Genomic DNA, 20171 nt, shown 5'->3' with positions numbered 1-20171 from the left:
TCACCTATTTTTTACAGTATTAGCATTTTACAACATTTCCTTTCAAACTGACTCCTGCACCTATAAGCACTGAGGTGGGTGGTGGTAGTGGACATTGGATTTTATTATGGTCGGTGGAAAATTGTGTTGAGGGAGGAAATGGGAGCAATTTCTGCATTCGAAAGTGGGAGCTGGAATTTGCCACTTGATCTTTCTCTCCCTATATCTCAAGTTTCCTTCACAGCCCAAGTTCTTGGAAGAGCTGCCAGCATTCGTCCTCATTTCCTCACCTCCATTCACTCCTCATCCCACTCCAATCTGGCGTCTTCCCTTCGCAGAAACAGCTCGCACAGCGGTCTCACATATCCTCCATGTCACCAGATGGGGTTCATCTCTAATATTAACTTGACCCATCAGGAGCATTCCACAGTTGACCACTCCCTGGTCCCTGAACATTCTTTCCTGGTTTTTCTCCTGACCTTCTGGCTGCTCCTTCTCTCTCTTCTTTCTTTGCTAATTCATTTCATTCATTCGTTCATTCCGCATTACAAGGATTTCTTGAGCACCTATATGGCAGTACTATTCCAGATGCTACGGGACAAAATTCATCCCTTCATGGGGTTCACAGTCCAGTGAGAAGTAGTTGGGAGGAGATATCAATGTAGAAATTAAATGAGTAATGTTTTTTTTGTTTTTGGTATTGAAGCCCAGGACCTAACTATAGAATACTTTTAAGGAGATAAATGCTATGAAGAAAAATGAAGGAAAGGAGGATAATAAATAAAGGGCATTAGTGTATGTAGCTTTTTACTTTTCCTTTTTTTTCTTTTTTCTTTCTTTTTTTTTTTTAGAGAGAGAGAGCACACGTGCATGTGCGTTCTTGGGTGCACAGGCGGAGGAGCAGAGGGAGAGAGAGACTCTTCAGCAGGCTCTAAGCACGGCTTGATTTCACCACTCTGAGATCACGACATGAGCCAAATTAAGAGTTGGTTGCTTAACTGACTGAGCCACCCGGGCGCCCCATGTAGTTTTGTAGTATGTACTTAAATGTATGTAGTTTTTTTAAAAAAAGATTTTATTTATTGATTTGAGAAAAGAGAGAGAGTGCACAAGCCAGGGGTGGGGTGGGGCAGAGGCAGAAGGAGAGGGTGAAGCAGACTCCCCACCGAGTAGGGAGCCTGATGCGGGACTCGATCCCAGGACCCTGGGATCACCACCTGAGCTGAAGGCAGATGCTCAACCGACTGAGCCACACAGGCACCCCAAATGTGTGAAGTTTTAACTAGAATGGTCAGGGATGGCCTCACTGAGAAGGTGGCATTTGAGGAAGAGTATGTAGGGGATAAAAGAGTGACCCATGCAGATGTCTGGGGAAAAGCCTTCCAAGCAGAGGGACAGCAGGTGCAAGGCTCTTGGGTGGGAATGTGACTTGCATGTTGGAGGGGAAGCAAAGAGGCCAATGTGTTTGGAGCAGAATGAGTCATAGGAGATGAGCTCAAAGAGTATGTGGGACTCGTTTGGGTAGAGCCTTGTACTCTGGCTTCCATTCCGAGCGAAATGAGAAAGGAGAGTTTTGATCAGAGTAACATGATGGGAAATAAGATCAAAGGATAACACTGGCATCTATATTTTGAGTGGACTGTAGGGAGGCAAGACGCTGCAGTAAATCAGGGGAGATGATGGAGACTCTGACCACGAGGGTAGTGGTAGAGATGGGGAGAAGTGGCCAGATTCTGGAAATGTTTTGAAGACAGAGCCAGCAGAATTCCATAGATTCAGAGTGCGAAAGAAAAAGAGATGTCAGATATGTCTCCAAAATTTTTGGCCTGAACCAAAAAATTTCAAATTCTTCCCTATCAGCCAAATGAGGGAAGATTATGGGTAGAACAAGTTTTGGGGGGAAAGAGTAGGAGTTAAGTTTTGGACATATTTAGTTTGAAATGTTTACTAGATAATCAAGTGGGAATGACGAGTAAGAGGTAGGATGTGTGTGCTGTTGGGTCATAGGAAGGATCCAAATAGAGGTACACGTTTGGGGTCATTAGCATTGAGATGGCATTAGAAGCCTGAGACTGGGTATGGTCAGCAAGAAGAGTGCATAGATGGAGGAGAAGAGATGCAAGGACTCAGTCCCAGCACTTAGAGGGTGAGCAGATAAGCTGGAGCCAGACGAGAAGAACGAGAAGTATGGACCAGTGGGGTTGGAGGAAAATAAGAGAACTTGGTGCACAGAGAGTGAAGCAACAGACGCTTCATAAAGAAGAAAGTAAACAACGGAATCAAATATAGCTGATATGTCAAGAAAAGTAGGAACCAAGAGTTGTTCATTGACTGGCAATATGGAGGTCATTGCTGATCTTGAGAAAAGTAATGTTGGTACAGTGCTGGGGGTAAACGATGATCAGAGGAAGTTAAGAGAAAATGGGAGAAGAGGAATTAGACATAACAAGTATACAGAACTCAGAAAATGAGCAGAGAAATGGAGTGGTAGCTGAGGGGAGGATGGGGTTAATTTTTAAGTTGGGGCAAACACTAGCATATATCTGTATACCGATGAGAGAAGGAAACGCTGAAATTCAACAGAGTGCATCAATTGCTAAAGCAACATCCTGGAGCAGATGAGAAGGAATAGAATCTAGTGCAAGAGTGGTGGTGGCTTTATGGGCCATTTACTACACTAACAGGAAGGAGAGCGAGGGCAGGAATGCAGACTCCAGTTGGGGAGTGGACATCAGGGGAGCCTGGGTAAGGTCTTTTCTATTTCATCAATTTTCTCAGTGCCACAGGAAGCGAGGTCATCAGCGGTGGGTGTGGACGGGGAAGAAGTTCGAGAGAGGGAAGATGTCGAAGTCTTTCAAAAGACTAGGAAGTGAATGGGCAAGAGAAATTGGTATGCTTACGGGGAAGTGGGGCTGCTGAGTGGCACCTGAAGGCTCGTGGTCATGAATTTTGAAACAAGACTGGTTAGAAGGGCTGTGTGTTTGCCTCTGGCCCCATGGAGCTGCCTGGCTGGAGGCATGGGTTTGGTAGAGTTTGGCTGAAGCCAGGTTTGGGTTTTGCCCAGTGGGTACCACAAAGTGGGAGGCACAAGGGAGCTGAGGGCAGGTGCGAGGGAGTAGGTCTCATGATTGCTGGAGGCATTTAAACTGGGTAGGGGGAGGGCATGATGCAGGGGGAGGTAAAGAGGAAAGCTGACATAAATTGTAGGTCCCAGTGGGTCCAAAGATTGTTAGGGTCAAGCTAGAGGAAGGGAGTAAACTGGGAAGATATAAGGAGCCGGTTGGAGAGAGGGTTGCTTGCAATCGTGATTGGGAAGGGATGGTGCAAGGTCTTTTAGACATGGGCTGTCCGTCACAGTAGTCACTGGTGACGTATGACCGTTGAGCACTGAAATGGGCCTTGGACGAATCAAGATGTGCTGTAAGGGTAAAATGCATACCAAATCCCCAAGACTTAACACACCAAAAAAATGTAAAATGTTTTATTAATAATTTTAATATATCAACTCCATGTTGAAATGATAAAATTTTTGGATATACTACATTAAATCTATTATTGAAGTTACTGCGACCTGTTCTTTTTTTTTTTTTTTTAAGATTCTGTTTATTTATTTGACAAAGAGAGAGAGAGAGAGCACACAAGCAGGGGGAATGGCCGCAGAGGGAGAGGGAGAAGCAGGCTCCCCACTGAGCAGGGAGCCCAATGTGGGGCTCTATCCCAAGACCCTGGGATCATGAGCTGAGCCAAAGGCAAATGCTTAACCGACTGAGCCACCCCTTTAGTTTCTTTTTAAATTAAATAAATGGCTCACGTCACAGTTCTGTTGGTCAATATTGGTTTAGGGCATATCGTGGTTGAGGCAGAGCAGAGACGTGGGACGAGAGAAGTGCAAGCGACAGAGGTGCAGAGGGAAGGAAGGGTCATCTTGTGATGTTGAAATCACCGAGACTCAATAGCAAAGTTGTTTTGGAGAAAGTGCCAGGGAGCTAGGACGTAACAATGTTTGAGAAACAAGGAGAAATGGCAGTAGGTGGTACAGTTTGATGATGAGATACTCAAAGCTGGGGATATTAGGGAGGAGGGAAGGAGGATAGTGTGGAAGTAGTAACGAGGGTCAGCAGGGAGATCTGTTGCACATCCAGGGCTACTGGTAAGAAGTTGGTGGGGGGGGGTATTTTTCCTGTCACCTGAGAGGGCTGCAGAGGGAGGTGTGTCCTCAAAGGTGACCCAGGTTTGACCAAGTGGGGGGAAAATGCTGGAAGAACAGGCTGGCAGCGGCTGTGAGTTCCCAAGGGCCCTCGGCACTGGTTTCAGGAGCTGGGCAGAGGAGGAAGATGTGGGGTGAGCTGGGCATCTGGGGCTTCTTACCTTGACTGCATATGGGCTTAAGGGGCTTAATGCAATCAGAGCACATGGAGGCCAGGTGGCCAGGGGAGGAGGCGATCTTTCTTCACTCCTGCTGGAGGGGAGGAGGAGCCCGGGGAGGGGCTTCCTTATTCGGAGAGTCGCGCCTCCCTCTCCACCTGTCCCACAAATGCTGTCATCCATCAAAGTCCATCGTAGGTCCTCTCAACTACTCACTAGGCGAGATTTTCAGCCAATAGCGGCTTCATATTATTACTTGGAGGCAGAGGACTCGTAAACGTGGATATTCCTCAGAGTTTTCTCCACCCTGCTCTGGTCCGGGATATCCCACTGCCCACCGCACACCCTCTCATTCTTGGCAAGTCCCAGACCTGCGCCTCTCAGCCCCGAGCACCCCACTCTGGGCAGGTACCAGCCAGAAGCTGGGCTGGGTCCACGATGTCTTTCTCCTCAACCCCCCATCCTCTCCCCTCCCTGCCCAGGCATCAGATTCAAGCCATCACTATGTTCTGCGGATGATTTCTCGCCTCAACAGCCCTCCATCAATCCACTTTTGTCCACCTCCACAAGCGTCCTCCTCCCCCTTGAGTCTGTCCACATCTGTACTGGACCCTCCTGCTATTCTCCACGTTGCGTCTACAGCGAGATCTTCAAAAATCCTGTCTTTTCATGCCATTCTTTTCGACCTGCAACTCTGCAGCGGCTCCCCACCGCTCGCGGGGCAAAGTACGGTCTGCGTCTCCGCGCCGCCCCCTCTCCGGCTCTCTGGAGCTCGAAGCCGCCGCCCCCTCGCAGGGCCGCCCCGCCCGCCTTCCCTCCGCTCACCCCGCCGGCCGGCGCTTGCCCTCAGCCAGCAAGGGCTTTGCTCTTGCTACTACCTCTGCCTGGAATGCCTCTCCCCTCCCACTTTGCCTCCTTAACTCCTTAGCTTTCAGATCTCAGCTTGGCCATCCCTTCCCTAAGCTCCCCCACCGGATCGCATCTCCCATGAGACATCATATACGTTTCCCTTGAGGTCCTAGAAACAGCTGCAATGTTGCATTTATGACTATTTGATTAATATTTATCTCCCCTGGTAGCCTCTCCAAGGGCGTGGCCCTTCCTGAGGGCTTGAGCTCGTGTCTTTCATTGCCCGATATTATGTCTCCAGCACCTAACAAAGTCCTGCGCAGTAGGTATTCAATAAATGTCTATTAAGTGGATAAATGAACAATTCAAGCTAATTTAAATGCCCTTAAATACAGGCCTTTCTGATCTAGTATGAGCTTTCCAGGGTTCGGGAATTCGCTTGCAGTCTGCAAATGCACACTTGGCCCCGGCTCTGTGGCAGGCGCTGCACGAGGCCTCCTAGGCCCTGCTACTACAGAGATTACGACAGCTTGGCTGGACTTGGGTGGGCTGCTTGTAGCCTAAGCGTGTCCTCTGCTAGCACTAGGGTACAAAGGCTTGTCTCTTGGCTTGCGAGAGAGAAGCGAGAGAAGCCAAGTCTATGTAGGAAGATGTCTGTGTTCTGGGTGGATCCTCTCTCCTCCTTCGGACCTGGGTGTCCATTTGCTGTGTGGGTGGCGTCTCTGGATGGCAGGTGAATAAACCCAGTGGCAGGAAGGCACCGGAGGAAGCTTGAATGAGGTCTGTGGCTTTGCTCGGAGTTCCCACTTCCTTTGTCAGATTGGCCTGGTGGGTTTCTTCATATCAGGCCCATCTTCTTAAAGGGAGTGGAGGTGGCAGGAACCTCGAGAGAAACACAAGTCCTCCTCGGTCTCAAGCAGCTGGGTTATCTCTCCATAGTTAACCCCCTTACTTCCTGAGATGTTTACTCTCTAGAGCCACTTAATCTGCAATTTTCGGTCAAAAACACTCGAGCTTCTAGGCCAGACCATCTCTGATTTTGGCTTCCCCGAGTTCGGGGAGAAGGAAGACAGCAGATGCTTCTCTACTGCCCCTGCCGCCCATGCCAGCAACCTGCCTGTGCTGCTGTGGGAGCCCCGGGTCTTTTCCTGTCTGCCCTTCCCAGCTCCCGGGGCTGCTGACTCCGCGCCATCTGACCATCTGTCTTACTCTGCCCCCCACAACCAGCACACATTTCTTTCTTCCTGAAGTTGCAGAGCCTTTGGGTGCCTATCTGGCCCAGACCTGGAGATGTGTGTATGGAGCCCTGACTTCTACTGCTCCTCTGACCTCTGCTCCCCGGATGCCCCATGCAGGCTCTGCTCACTGCTGCTTGGGACCTGGTGGGATGATCATAATGAGTTTTAAGTGGCCAGGACGCCACCAGCTGCTGTAAGTAATGTGGCCACACCAAGCAGCGCTATTGGGTGGGTGAAAGCTTTTTCCTAACCTTAACACTTACCCTATTGTACCAAAATATCCACTTCAGTGTTTCTCCTCTAGATGGAGAATTCCTCGAAGGCAAGAACTGGCTTTATCTTTATATCCAGCGTGCCTAGAATACAGAACTTACTAGTAAATTCTGGTTGAACCGAAATGAGGGAGGGAAGAGAAAAGTGTGCCCAGGATGCTGTTTTGATATCACCCTATTGGGCTGACCCTGAAGAAAGGAGGACAGAGGGGACATTTGTGATGATCAGTGCATCCTTTCCATGAGGAGGGGGGGTGTTGGGGGAGGAGGGGCCGGGCAGGGCTCTGTTCTTCCTTGGCTTTGCCATCAAGCTCCCTGGGGCTTGCTGGGTGCTTCCCCAGCCCCCACCCAGCCCCTGCCTGGGGTCTGCCATTCCAGCTGCAAGAGTTTATTTTGTACCGACAAGAAATGCAAGTGGGACTAGGAGAGGAGTAAATACTGGAGGGAGGGGGAGAGCTGCAGACCATGTGCTCCCGGTACTCAGTGCAAGAGAGCACTGGACAGAAGGAAAGAGACAGTGGCCTTGCCATTGTTCTTCTTTCTTTCTTTTCCTTTTAAAAAATTACAAAAGTAATGCATGTTCATGGAGAAAAAGACAATAGTTATAAAAGTCTTCTGCTTGCCCCCAGTTCCATACCATAACACCAACCACTGTTAACAACTCTTTGAGAAGCCTCCTGGAAATGTTCTCTTATACAAAACTATATATTATACAAAAGTATAGCCTAAGCGTGTCCTCCGGTAGCATCTCACACTTGGGTACAAAGGCTTGTCTCTCGTATATGTATGAAATCTCCAGAGTGCCCAGAATGTAGATATAGAATATATCACATATACAAGCGTGAGCGTGTGTACACACATACAGACGGACAGACGGCTAGGCACAGTCCTTCAGTAAGGCGTGGAGCTGGAGGCTGACCTGAAGAGGTTCTCGATGCACCAGGCTGGGGCTCTCGAAGGGAAGAAATAAGGGACTGCAAGGGTGTAAGCGGGAGGCAGCGGTGTCTTCAAATCATAAAATATTCGCATTGCAATTTTTCTCTTTTTTGTGTATGTTGCAATTTTTTTTTTTTAGTTTTGGAGGTGAAAAAAAATCCAACATCTGATTGGCTTCAGTTTCCTTCACTGAAAAATGGGATAATAATGTACATTCCTCACAGGTTTATTGTGAGGACAAAATAGGGGCATATGTTTCAAGTGCTTAGTTCTGTGGCTAGCTTCACACACTAAGCTTTACGTCGGCGTGCTATTGTTATTGGCGGTGGTGGTGTTACGTGGTGGGGGGGTTATGGTGGTTGTGGTTCCTGCTGTAGTCTCAGCACCGAACACCGCGCCCGGAGCATTGTCGGTCCTCTGTCCGTCTGCAGCCAGCATACAGAAAGAACTCTGTGATGACATCCCTCTTTCCCTTTTGGAATTCATTGCCCCTGTTCCCTCCCTTTATGTTTTTCTCTCTTCTCTTAACTGCCTCTAACTTCTTAAGTTGTTGCCCTTGAAGCAAACTTTCTGAGACTTGGTGAATATAAATCCTCGGAGGTGTGTAGAGATGTTTTCAGTGGCAAAAGGTCACTGCCTGTTTTCTCACATCCTCTCTCTCTCACCTGGCCCCAAGCCGCTGGAAACGATTGGGTAGGAACATCTACTCGCTTGCTATACTTTACACATACTCCCCGAAAAAGCCAATTCGAATCGCTTACTTAAGAAAATACCTAAAAATCCTTAGGGCTGCTGCTGGTCATTCAGTGCATTCTGATAGCATTGACCCTGAAGCTACACTTGAGACATCTTGGCTTAGCGAATGTGTCCTTCTGGGATGCTCTGAAGCGTTTCTACTTGTATTTAGAAAAGCTGGCTTAAAACTCTTAGGTTGAATATTCTGTATCCCAAATGCTCTTAGTTGTCAGTAAAACTAAGCCTGCCTACGCACTCTTCTATTCTTGATTTATAAATAGGTTCAGCTGCCTCACAATTAAACGTACTATATTTTGCACACGCACATTCCTTAAGGAGACATTTAGAGGGTAGATGGCTTTTACTCTTGCGATGCTATCTGGAAACCATCCTCCTAACTTTTTTCCCCAAGTGGGTGTATAGATGACCTTTGAACAACGTGGGGATTAGGGGCCTGACCCCCGTGCAGTCAAAAATCTGCCTATAACTTCTGACTCCCCCAGACTTTACTAACAGACTGCTGATGTCTGGAAGTAACATGAGCAGACCACGAACACACATTTTGCATGCTATACGTATTATATACCATATTCTCACAATAAAGGAAGCTAGAGAAAAGAAAATGTTAACTAGATCTTAAGGAAGAGAAACTATGTGTATAGTACTGTATTTCTCAAAACAAAACAAAACAGCCTGGCATATAAATAGACCTGCACAGTGCAAACCAATGTCGTTCAAGGGCCAACTGTCTTTTGAAGGGTTGGCAATGAGACTTAGGTAGGGTCCGTAGAGCCCAAGACACAATCTCTGACATGCACGGAAAATCTAGTATCAAATTTCTAGCAGATCTTCACAGGGACAGGCCCAGGACCGGCTCGTACGTGTCGGAGGTCTGCACTGCAGGCTTAGTATCATACATGGCCACACATGCTTGTGGCTGCGAGAAATCCTGGTGACAAAGACAGTAGGACGGTAGAGAAAAGAAAAGGTCAGTGGGGTTGTAGAAGGAGATGGAAATGTAGTTGCAGAATTAGTTATTCGATAAGGTGGAAGAAAGAAGCAGGGCTTTGCGTGTACCAAGGCCCGGGAGAGATCTGCCTGCCAACACCCAAGGGGAAACCGGTTCTAGGCGAACCCATCAGAGTTTCCCTTCTGGGCAGACCTGGGACTTGAATAATAATGCTGAGCACTCTATGGCACTTTCAGATACGGAGTTTGATTTCTTTTTCCATACAATGCAATATGGTCGGTGGATTAAAGATCACTCCTCTTTTACAGAGAAAATGAAACAGAGAGAATGAAGACACTTGTCACTTATTTTGGACATTCAGGCTGGATCTCTGAACCCTGACCGCACTCTGCTCTCCTGTATCCAGGGCTGTTTTACCTGACACCAGGGCCTAGGGGAATAAGCTCTCACATTACAGCCCTCAAGATATCCAGTTCTCGTCTAGACCCTGCAGCTTATTGGGTATGACCTGGCCCCATCTCAGCCTGTTTTCTGGAGGCAAATGTGAGGGCTGAGTCTGGAAGGTCCCTAGAGCATAGCCCAGAGGCTCGCAGACAGTAGGGTATGGCCCATTTGGAGGGCCCAGGACTGGAAGTGCATACTGAGTATGGTGCTTGCAAGGGCGCTGACTGCCTTACAAGGCAGTGAAGGCTGGCAGCAGAGAATGAGGGAAAAGGGGGCGCCCGCGGGTGATATTTTGGCCCCACAGGCCGAAATGCCATATGTCTCCCTACTTTACTGGTGGGGATGTGTAGGAATTCAGGCAGCAATTTGGTAAATTTCCATGTTCAATTAAAAACAAAGAAAAAAGAGCCTAGGTCTGTTCCTTTTGCGTAGCCAGGGGCAGAGTCCCAGGCTGAGGAATCCGGTCGGACCAGTGGGGGGCTCCACTGAACGCAGGCTCCGCTTGCCCGGGGCCGGCCCCGCTGCCCAAAGGCTCTCGGAAGGGTGGGTCACGGTAGGCCCTGAAGTACCGTCGAGGCCATGTCGCCCGGGTGCACAGCCATCCTCCCCGGCCCGAGTCCGCCGGCCGCCCTCGCCTCCGCCCCGCCCCCACCTCCATTCCTGGTCTCTGCCTCCCGCGAAGCTTAACTGATCTGCAGGCTGGCGCGCGGGTGATGCGAATTCCTAGAAGCCTTAGGCGGCGGCCCAAGATTTGAAGTTAGGATCCTCCAAGGACCCTCGAGGTTCGTGCTCACACCCCGCCTCGGGGTCCCCGAAGGGCCCAGGGGGCGTGGGCAGGGAGAACCCCCACTCACCATCCCCGTCCACCCTGGAGCCCGTTTCCGTCCCAGTCCTGCCACTCTGGGCTGAGCCGGAGGGGATGGGGGACGGGGGACGGGGGACGGGGCTGGCTGCCGGGTGGGAGGCGGAGGAGCAGCTGGAAGTGGCGGGGGCAGGTAGCGGCAGGCCGGGAGGGGAGGGGGCAGGGCCGCGGCGGAGGCGCAGGCGGGCTGCTTCGCCACCTCTGGGACTGCCACCCGACCTCTGCCTGCTCTGCCGGGAGTGGGGACGGTGAGTCAGATCTCGGGCACCCGCAGGTCGGGCGTGTGGGGGTGGGTGGGTGATGGTGGTGGCGAGTCAGGAAATGACATCAGAGGCCTGTGCCTAGGGAGGGGTGGTCTGAGCCCGGCCGGGGCGGCGGGGGCGGCGGGGCGGGGGCGGGAGGACCTTGGCTGAGCCTCCGGCCCGGGGTCCGGAGCAGGGCCCCTTCCTGGGGGAGTTTCCTGCCGGGTCCGCCCTCCCCGCCTCTCCCCGCCCCCCTCTCCGGGCCGCTCCTTGTATGGTCTGAGCGCCGCTTTCTCCCCGCCCCCTCCTTCCCTCCCTCTTCCCTGGTCCCTCCCCGCCAGGCTGGAGGCTGCTCGGGACCCGGCCGCAGAGTCCGCGGACCCGGCTGCGAGGCGGCTACCCGAGACGCGGCGCGCACGCTCCGGCCCGCGGTGAGGCGCGGGGAGCCGCCCGGCTGCGGCGCACGGGGAGGGGCGGGGGCGCGGGCGCCAAGGGGAGCCGGGCGGGCTGGGGGTCCTCCGCCCGGCCCGGCGCCGCGTAACCTGGCCACCCACCCCCAGCAGTCCGGCCCGGCCATGGCGGCCCCCCGCCCGCCTCCCGCGATCTCCGTCTCGGTCTCGGCTCCAGCTTTTTACGCCCCGCAGAAGAAGTTCGGCCCGGTGGTGGCCCCAAAGCCCAAAGTGAATCCTTTCCGGCCCGGGGACAGCGAGCCTCCCCCGGCCGTCGGGGCCCAGCGCGCGCAGATGGGCCGGGTGGGCGAGATCCCCCCGCCGCCCCCGGAAGGTATGCGGCTGGGCTTGGGGGCTGGACCCCGGCGGGTATGCGCCGGGCCGGGGACAGTGGTTTGGGGAGTTTGGGGTGTCTGGAAGGGTTGCAGGAAGGGGGCTGGGCGCAGCTAGCCTGTCCCGAGCAGATGTTCTTACCTCATCGTGGAGCTCATGGCTGGGAGCCAGGGCTCCTGGGACCGTTCCAAGTCCCCCGCCTGGGGGTGGGAGGCGGGAATGTGGGGCACGAATCTTCCCCTCTGGGTCCGTTTTCCCAAGTGTAACGGGAGCTGCATCACTCCAGGGTCGAGTCCCCCGCCTTCACTGACCCAGTGCTCCCAGGGCGTCCTGCCTCTCCCCCTCCTTCCCACAGGCTCCCAGGCCCCCAGGCCCCCGGGAGAGTTCTTGGGTTAGGGGTGAGCTCTGTAGAAGGAGAGTAACTTGGGGAAGGGGTGGAGGGGTCTCTTGCTGACTGTCCTCTCTCGCCTTCCTACCTCAGACTTTCCCCTACCACCCCCTCCTGTCCTTGGGGATGGCGACGACTCGGAGGGTGCTCTAGGAGGTGCCTTCCCACCCCCTCCTCCCCCTGTGGAGGAACCGTTTCCCTCTGAGTCTCTGGAGGAGGAGATCTTCCCTTCCCCTCCACCTCCACTGGAGGAAGAGGCAGGGCCAGGGGCTGCCATACCTCCTCCACCACAGGTATGGGGACTTGGAGGGGCGGCTACCGTGGGACACCCCCCAGGGAGTAGAGGAGAGGCCTTACCTCTGACCTCCCCTGCCCCTCTGGCCTGATGGGGGTGAGGTGGGGCTGGAGGTGTGGGATGGGTGCTTTGACCCCTGACCCTCTAGCCTAGGGAGAAGGTGAGCAGTATTGATTTGGAGATCGACTCTCTGTCCACGCTGCTGGATGACATGACCAGGAATGATCCCTTCAAAGCCCGGGTAAGGGACAGGAGAGTAGGAAAGGCAGGGCAGGGAGGAAAGGCGGGCCTGCCCCTCTAACTGAGCTTCTCTTCCCTCCCCCTCCCCTTCCTTGCAGGTGTCATCTGGATATGTACCCCCACCAGTCGCCACTCCATTCATTGCCAAGCCCAGTACTAAACCTGCAACTGGGGGCACAGCACCCCTGCCTCCTTGGAAGTCCCCTTCTAGCTCCCAGCCTCTGCCCCAGGCCCAGGTTCAGGCTAAGCCTACCAGCCAGACCCAGTTCCATGTGCAGCCCCAGGCCAAGCCTCAGGTCCAGCTCCACGTGCAGCCCCAGCCCCAGGCTCATCCGCAGCCTGTGCCTTTGGCTATCACTCAGCCTCGAGGACCCCCAGCCCCATCTCCAGCTCCAAAGTTTTCTCCAGTCACTCCCAAGTTTACTCCTGTGGCTTCCAAGTTCAGCCCTGGAGCCCCAGGTGGACCCGGCTCACAGCCCAATCAGAAGTTGGGGTCCCCTGAAGCCCCCTGTTCCAGTATCACAGGCTCCCCTCAGCCCCCCAGCTTCACCTATGCTCAGCAGAAGGAGAAGCCCCGAGTGCAGGAGAAACAGCATCCATTGCCCCCGCCGGCTCAAAACCAAAATCAGGTGAGGAAGGGTGGGAGGACCAGCCTGAGACCAGGGGCCTGGGGATGGGGCTAAGTCAGGAGCCAGAAAATGAGGGTGAAGGTGGCCCCAGAGAGGGGGTGGACGTGGGGGTGGTGGGATAGGAGTTTTAAGCCTCTGAAGTTGGCCTGGTGGATCAGTGGTAAGAGAAAGCTCTTCTGAGGAGGGCCTGGCAGGGTCTGGGTCTGCCTGGGGCCTTATCGGGAGTCGGGGGAGCAGCACAGGCTCTGAATCAAGAAGGGGATTTGGTGGACCTTCCCTTGCACCCTGCCCCCTAGAATGTTAAAGGGAGGAGGGATGAGATCATCACCAGTCCAACCTTGCTTCTTTTGGATTCTTGCGTTAACCTCTCTGCTCCTCTGAGCCACTCTCACTGCCCCAGGGCGCAGCTGATGATAAGAGTCACAGCGTCAGTAAACACAGGCTGAGCCAACATCTGGTGAGTGCCAGGCACTGTGCTCTGTGCTCTGGGAGGGAAGAGATCTCTCAAAGATGTGAAGTCTGAGCGAGTCAGATGGGCCTGGGATAGATTCCCGGCTCACAAGACCCTGGCCGAGTTAGCTAAACTTTAGCCCTCAGTTTCCCCACCGTTACCCCACATGGTGGTTGTGAAGATTAAGTGAGCTAACTCATAGAAACGGCTGAGGTCTGTATCTAGCTCTTGAATGCTCAGAGTCGAAAAGTTATCATTCCTGTCTGACCGCGTTGGCCTTCCAGTTCAGGGGATGAGATCTGAGTCGAGGGGACTCTGACGGTCGCGCAGTCCTATGAGCCGTCAAGTTAGCCGACGGCACGAATGCGTGTGTTAGTGTGCAGGCACCGCTGAAGGGTTGCCAAATGCCAGTGAGTTTTGCAGAATCTGGTGTTACAGGAACTCCGGACAGGCGTCAACATGGGGGCCTGCGGGTTAGGAAAGGCGTCGTGGCCCTGGTGTACCTTGAAGGATGGTGGGACTTGAGGTTCTTGAGAGGAGCAGGAAGGGCATTTGAGCGGGAACAGCATGAGCAAGACTCCAGGGCACAGGTACGCGGGGGTGTTTGGGGAAGAGAGAGTAGACGGTTCCTGTGGGAGTACTGCAGAGCTGTCCTTTCGGAGGTAGGTAGGTGGGGGCTTGAGGGAAGAGGAAATAAGACAGTAGACCAAGGGAGCCTGTGAGTCCTGGAGCGTCGGTACTGGGTTTTGAGGAGTGTGGCCGGCTTGGAGGGCTGGTGACAGCTGTGCTTTTGGAAGCTTTGGGGGACGTTTTTCCAGCAGAGCCATGGGCTGGAGGTGGGAGGTCAGTGATGTGTGGGGTTGACTGCAGGGTGACCATAGTCATGTTAGTTGCAGTGAAAAATAAGACCCAGATATGAGAGCTGTTAAAAAGGAAGAGCCTCCAGGCTTGGTAACTGATAAGCGGGTGGAAGAGGAGGGGTATGTTGGGGAATGACGGTATTGCTGACAAAATAGAGAAGTCCAGAAGGGGAAATGGTTTGGACGGAAAGAGGAGGGGTCCCGCTGTCAGTATGTTGAGCAACAGGCTCCAGGAGGACTTGGCCTTCACTGGAGCTGTCATCTGGTTAGAAACGGAGGACTGGGTTTCAGGACAGGGCCTTGAACTCGAGGCGCAGGCGTGCGTGGTGGAGTGGGCTGTGACTCTGGAGCAGCGGGGGCTGCCCAGTGGCTGCTGAGAGGAGGAGCCGAGGGCCTGGGAAGATCCTTGGGTGATGCTCGGGTTGACCAGGTGGGAGGGGGAAGACAGGCGGCAGGAGGAAGAGGGTCACGAGTCAGGGTGGGCTCTCAGGAGAATGTGACGGCTGAGGAGTTCCTCAGCGGGGGTTTGAAGTGGATGAGGACTTAGGCCAGAGGTTGGGCCATTTGGAAGTCGTCCATGGCTTTGGGGTGGCCCCCTGGTGCCCTATGGTGGGGACAGAGTGAAAGGAGGTGAGTCAGTAGGTGGTGAGAAATGGAGTTGCCAAGTCACCTGCCCCCAGGTTGGCAGGGAGATGAAGAAGCAGTGGGGGAGGGAGTGCGCGTGTGCGAGAACCAGGAGCAAGAAGCTGTTGCAAGAGGGGTTCTTGATGCCTGAGAGCAGGGGCTGCTGCTGGCATTGCGTCCTGGAGGGGCGCGTGGTGATGCCGCCCCCTTGGCATTCCGGGACAGCGAGGGCAGGGTGGCCACAGTGTTTTCTGGGAGAGGAGGAATGAGCAGGGAGCTGGAGCTGGCTGGCTTCCATCTCCTCAGTCATGTAGGAGGTGAGGTCATCGGTGAGCGAGGGGGCGACGCAGTCGGGGGCTCTAGGAGATGGAAAGGTTTGGAACAGCTGCTGTGGGGAAGGCGACTGGGAATCCGCAGGAGCCAAATACCAGACAGCGGGGCTGAGGCCGGAGGGCGCAGGGGGCGCTGCAGTGTTTTGTGAACTCACCCTGCGGTGTTCAGTGATCTCTCCACCTACTTTCTGCAGCTCGGAGGCAGAAGCAGGAAGCGGCAGTGGCGGGAGCCAGGCTTGATATGGGGCCGGATAAGCCAGCCATGGTGGCCGGGGGTGGCATGAGTAGCCATGGGGGCTTTCTAGAAATAGATGGTTCAGGGACCAGACTTGGGGGGAGGCAAGCCAGAGGGTTTTGATGCGCAAGACAGACACATGGGGGAGGTCAGCAGGCAGAGGACCCTTTGTGAGCTGGATCATTTAGTAGGTGCGAATGGGGAAGGAGACAGGAATGTGATTGTTGGGAGGTCAAGACCAGGGTCTTGGAGGAAGATTTACTTGAGCTCTCGGGTCTGAAGTGTTCGCGGCGGAAGGTGCCTGAGACGAAGGACATTCGGAGCTGTTGGAGTGAAGAGCTGGCCGTCTGAGTGCCAGGGTGTGGCAGCTGTGACGTTGACGCCGGCAGGCAGAGCGGGAGAACGGGGGCTGCGTGGAGCTCGTCTTGAAGGCGTGTGCATACCCATGGGGAGCTGACGTGTGCGAATAGTTCATACTCTCAAAGAATGGGACAGACACCTAAAGTGGCTCCAGAGAGCAAGGGCTGCCTGAGCACCCTTCCTCCGTCCCCAGGATGCCAGGAAGGGAAGACTGGGAGAGGGGAGGGTGAGGCTTACATTGTGGAAGGGGCTTCCAGGGGCCACGGTCCTGGAAGGGCAGGAGGTGGCAGGAGTCTGCGGGGAGTCAGCTGGGGGCTGTGGCATCCGTGGAGCTCTGCTTCCCCAGGCGGATGGCAGCTTTGGGTGCACACGGGCCTGAGTGTGCTGGAGCCAGGGCTGAGGGGCAGCTGGCTGCGGGCCGAGGGAGCTGGGAGGCCTTGAGCTTCCAGGCGTTATAGGAACAAAGGCATTTGCAGGTAGAACATTCAGTGACAGGGGACACCGGGTGGGCTTATCCAGTGCAGAGAAAACCAACGCAGCGTTTCTGTTGGAGTGTAATGGGAACGCTGGTGCAGGTCACGCAGCCCCTTCAGGGCCTCCCCTGGCACTGCTCAGGGTGATGAGCAGTGCCCCCAACCTCACCTGCACCCCACCCCCCGTCTCCAGCTCTCTCAGGCTGCCCTTAATAGAAGGGGTAGGTAGGCCTAGGGAATGGTCCTTCTCTGAGGCCTACTGGGGAGAGAGTGGGGTCAGGTAGTCCTGGACCCCTGCTTGAGGGTCTGGGGGCTGGGCTCCCCAAGATAGCGCTGGGGGTTTAACCTGTGATTCCCGCCTATGTTGTATCCTCACGCTGACAGGGGCTGCTCAGCAGCAGGCGGGACGGGTAGGTGTGTGTGCACATGGGTGCACATGCCATCGCGTGCCAACCTCTCCTGTGGGGGGCCATGTCTGAGCATGCTCTGTGGAGTTGACGCGTGGCCTGGTGTGTCGGGTGCTTCATTGACCTCAGCTGCTGTGTGTGTGGCCTCTGTCCGCTCAGTTGTCCTGGCCTGTCCGCGACTGCCCGGGGCTGGGGGGGCGGGGAGGGTTTGGGCAAAGTGGGTGGAACGGTCATCCCCTTCCCCTTTATCCGTGTGGCGCTGGGGGTCAGGGAGGGAGGATGAGGAGCTTCCAGAGTCAAAGCGGAGTGTCTGGGAAACGGGAGAGGGGGTAGTCCTTGCCGGCAGAAAGCAGATAAGCTGGCGGGGGGGGGGGGGGGGAGTTCTTAGGGAGGGTGACTCTCAGGAGAGGGTGAAGGAAGGGCTGGCGTTGCAGGTGCGCTCCCCGGGGGCCCCAGGACCTCTGAGTCTGAAGGAGGTGGAGGAGCTGGAGCAGCTGACTCAGCAGCTGATGCAGGACATGGAGCATCCTCAGAGGCAGAGCGCTGCCGCCGTCCACGGTGAGCTCCCCCCTGAGCTCCCCCAGCGCCACGGCCCCGCTTCCCCGCACGCCCCTTCGTGCTGCTTACTTCTGTCTTCTCTGGCCCTCCCAGAGGCCTGTGGCCGGTGTCATCAGCCGCTGGCCCGCACACAGCCCGCGGTCCGGGCCCTGGGGCAGCTGTTCCACATCACCTGCTTCACCTGCCACCAGTGTGAGCAGCAGCTGCAAGGACAGCAGTTCTACAGCCTGGAGGGGGCGCCCTATTGCGAGGGCTGCTATACCGTGAGTCCGGGTGGGGGGCCGTGGGGGGCCGATGTGCCCTGGCGTCTGGCTTTGGGTGCGAGTTCCCTGCCAATGCCCTACTGCTGCCTCCTTAGGACACTCTGGAGAAGTGCAACACGTGCGGGCAGCCCATCACGGACCGCATGCTGAGGGCCACGGGCAAGGCCTACCACCCGCAGTGCTTCACCTGTGTGGTCTGTGCCTGCCCCCTGGAGGGCACCTCGTTCATCGTGGACCAGGCCAACCGGCCCCACTGTGTACCCGACTACCACAAGTGAGGACCCACCTCCTGGCTTCTGGGCTCTTCTCGGAGGTTGGCTGGGAGCGAGGCTGCCCTCCTGAGTCTAAGACAGCTCCAAACCCTTGGCTTCACTTTCTGGTCCCACATCCCATCTGACAGCAAGAGCCCCGTTCATCTGGATGTAGCTGCCTGGGGGACTCAGACCTTGGTAGCAAGTCCCACGACCGGCAAGGCCCCCCTGGCCTTTGGTTCACTGAGGCTTCTTTTGGGTATGGTCTTGTGTTGAGCCATGTGCGCTGGAATGAATTCATTTCACGCATAGGCTGGGTTCTGAAAGTTCTTTTGGAGATGAGCTTTTTGGAACTCTGGTTTTCCCCTAGAAGCAGTGTTTACGAGGTGGCTACTTTCTTAGGCCTGTAGCGGAATCCCACAGTGTCGCTAAAGGATGGTACAGGGAACTGCACAATCTCACTCCCACGTCTGCCAGTGTGTTTGAGGTGTGTGTTTCCAGAATTCCACCGGAGGCATCCAGAACGCACACGCCTCCCTCCACCCATCCCAGCGGTGGGGCAGAGACACCTGCGTGGCAGGGGTAGGCTAGGGGCAGGCGCCTAGGCATGGGGGCTGGAGAAGGGCACCTCTGGCTGTGGTCTTTACCACGAGGTAAAGAGCTGGTGGCACAGGTTCCTGGGCTGGATGGGGCTTTGGGAGGGTGAGGGGGAAAGGCAGGAAATTCCCCTTGATGAGGGCCAGAGAAGGTGGCTGGTCGTAGCACTTTTCCGTTGAGTTCCTCTGCCTAGGGATGTGAGCCAAGTGGGCCAAGACCTCTGCCCCGTTGCCATGCAAACACCATCTCATTCCCTGCAGTTCGATGGACAGCCCTGGGTACCCCGTGCCCCCTTTCTGACTCCTGCCCTGCTTTTGGCCCCTCCAGGCAATATGCCCCCAGGTGCTCGGTCTGCGAAGGGCCCATTATGCCTGAGCCTGGCCGCGAGGAGACCGTGCGAGTGGTCGCTCTGGATAAGAACTTCCACATGAAGTGTTACAAGTGTGAGGTTGGCCGTGCCTCTGGCCCCCAGGGCTGGGTGGTGGTGGGGGCGATGTCCATGCCTGCCCCACCCAGATGCTCCCATCACTGTGTGGGATGGGGGGTGGGCTTTCTGTGGGGTGACTGAGTTTTGGATAAACCAAGAAAGAGTGACCAGTGGGAGGGGAGGGTGTTGTGCCTCGCTGTAGTGGAGGGGGAGAGGGATGTGCTTGTTGAAGTTAAAGGAGGCAGAGAAGGGAGCTGAGGCAGGTGGGAGAGGTCCCACGTCCTTTATTGGGTGGGTGCTTTGGAACCAGCTCTACCCACGCTGCCCACCTTGGGTGGGAGAGGCCTAGGGGACAAGACTGACAATCGGCAATAGCAGTGAGGCGAGGAGTGGGCGTGGGTGTGGTTGGGGACACAGGCAGTGAGTGACACTGGACATCAGCCAAGCCATGAGGCATTTGGTCTTCCTGCTTTAAAGGTGGCGGTGCGGTGGGGGGACACAGGGGCCTTCCACCAGCGGGCTCTTCTTCCTTTCTCCCAGGACTGTGGGAAGCCACTGTCCATTGAGGCGGATGACAACGGCTGCTTCCCTCTGGATGGCCATGTGCTCTGCCGGAAGTGCCACACCGCCAGAGCCCAGACCTGAGCGGGGGACGGGCGAGTCCCTTCTCCATCAGTGGACCACCCACACGGAGACCACCCTGCCCACCTTCAGTTATTTTTCTGATGTCCAGCCTCTCCTTCCACGCCAACCCCCACCCCGGGATCCCAAGTGCCCTGTCCGGGGCCCCAGCACGGCCTAGGGCTGCAGAGTCCCAGCTCCGGGTTTCCAGCCCGCCCCGCCCCGCAGGGACCATCCACCGTCCCCGAGGTGTACCCCACCTGAGGGGGCCCCAGGTTGGGCGCTGCTGCTTTCACTGCTGCACCGAGGCCCTCGGCTAGCGGCCGAGCAGCCATGTCCTGTGCTTGCTGAGGGCTGCAAGATGCCCTGACTCCGGGAGGCCGGGCTGGGCTGACCGGCCTGGATATTCCCCCCACCCCCACCCCCACCCTGCCAGGTGGTAGCCACAGCTACAAATAAAAAAACCTGTTTTCCAGAAATCACAGG

General features: G+C 55.3%; 1 protein-coding gene across 5 annotated transcripts; it reads left to right on the top strand.

The window, feature by feature from the left end:
• Positions 1-10362: 10362 nt before the first annotated feature.
• Positions 10363-20164, top strand: ZYX (zyxin). Of its 5 annotated transcripts, none has more exons than XM_045792431.2 (12): positions 10363-10570; positions 11234-11323; positions 11456-11675; positions 12156-12355; positions 12506-12598; positions 12696-13226; positions 13627-13683; positions 17403-17526; positions 17620-17789; positions 17885-18063; positions 18965-19085; positions 19605-20164. In XM_045792431.2, exons 3-12 carry the CDS (start codon positions 11468-11470, stop codon positions 19707-19709), a joined length of 1788 nt encoding a protein of 595 aa, XP_045648387.2. In that variant the 5' UTR covers positions 10363-10570; positions 11234-11323; positions 11456-11467; the 3' UTR covers positions 19710-20164. The 5 variants fall into 5 exon arrangements, with proteins under 5 accessions (XP_045648387.2, XP_045648388.2, XP_087716883.1 ...); XM_045792432.2 differs by having other exon boundaries at positions 11453-11675; XM_087860757.1 differs by lacking the exon at positions 10363-10570 and having other exon boundaries at positions 11215-11323.
• Positions 20165-20171: the final 7 nt, after the last annotated feature.

The sequence above is a fragment of the Ursus americanus genome, chromosome 3 (assembly GCF_024610735.1).
Source record: "Ursus americanus isolate L20-20 chromosome 3, mUrsAme1.1.p, whole genome shotgun sequence".
Classification (NCBI taxonomy): domain Eukaryota; kingdom Metazoa; phylum Chordata; class Mammalia; order Carnivora; family Ursidae; genus Ursus; species Ursus americanus.
Note: the sequence above shows the minus strand (reverse complement) of the source record. Positions and strands in the feature narration are given on the sequence as shown.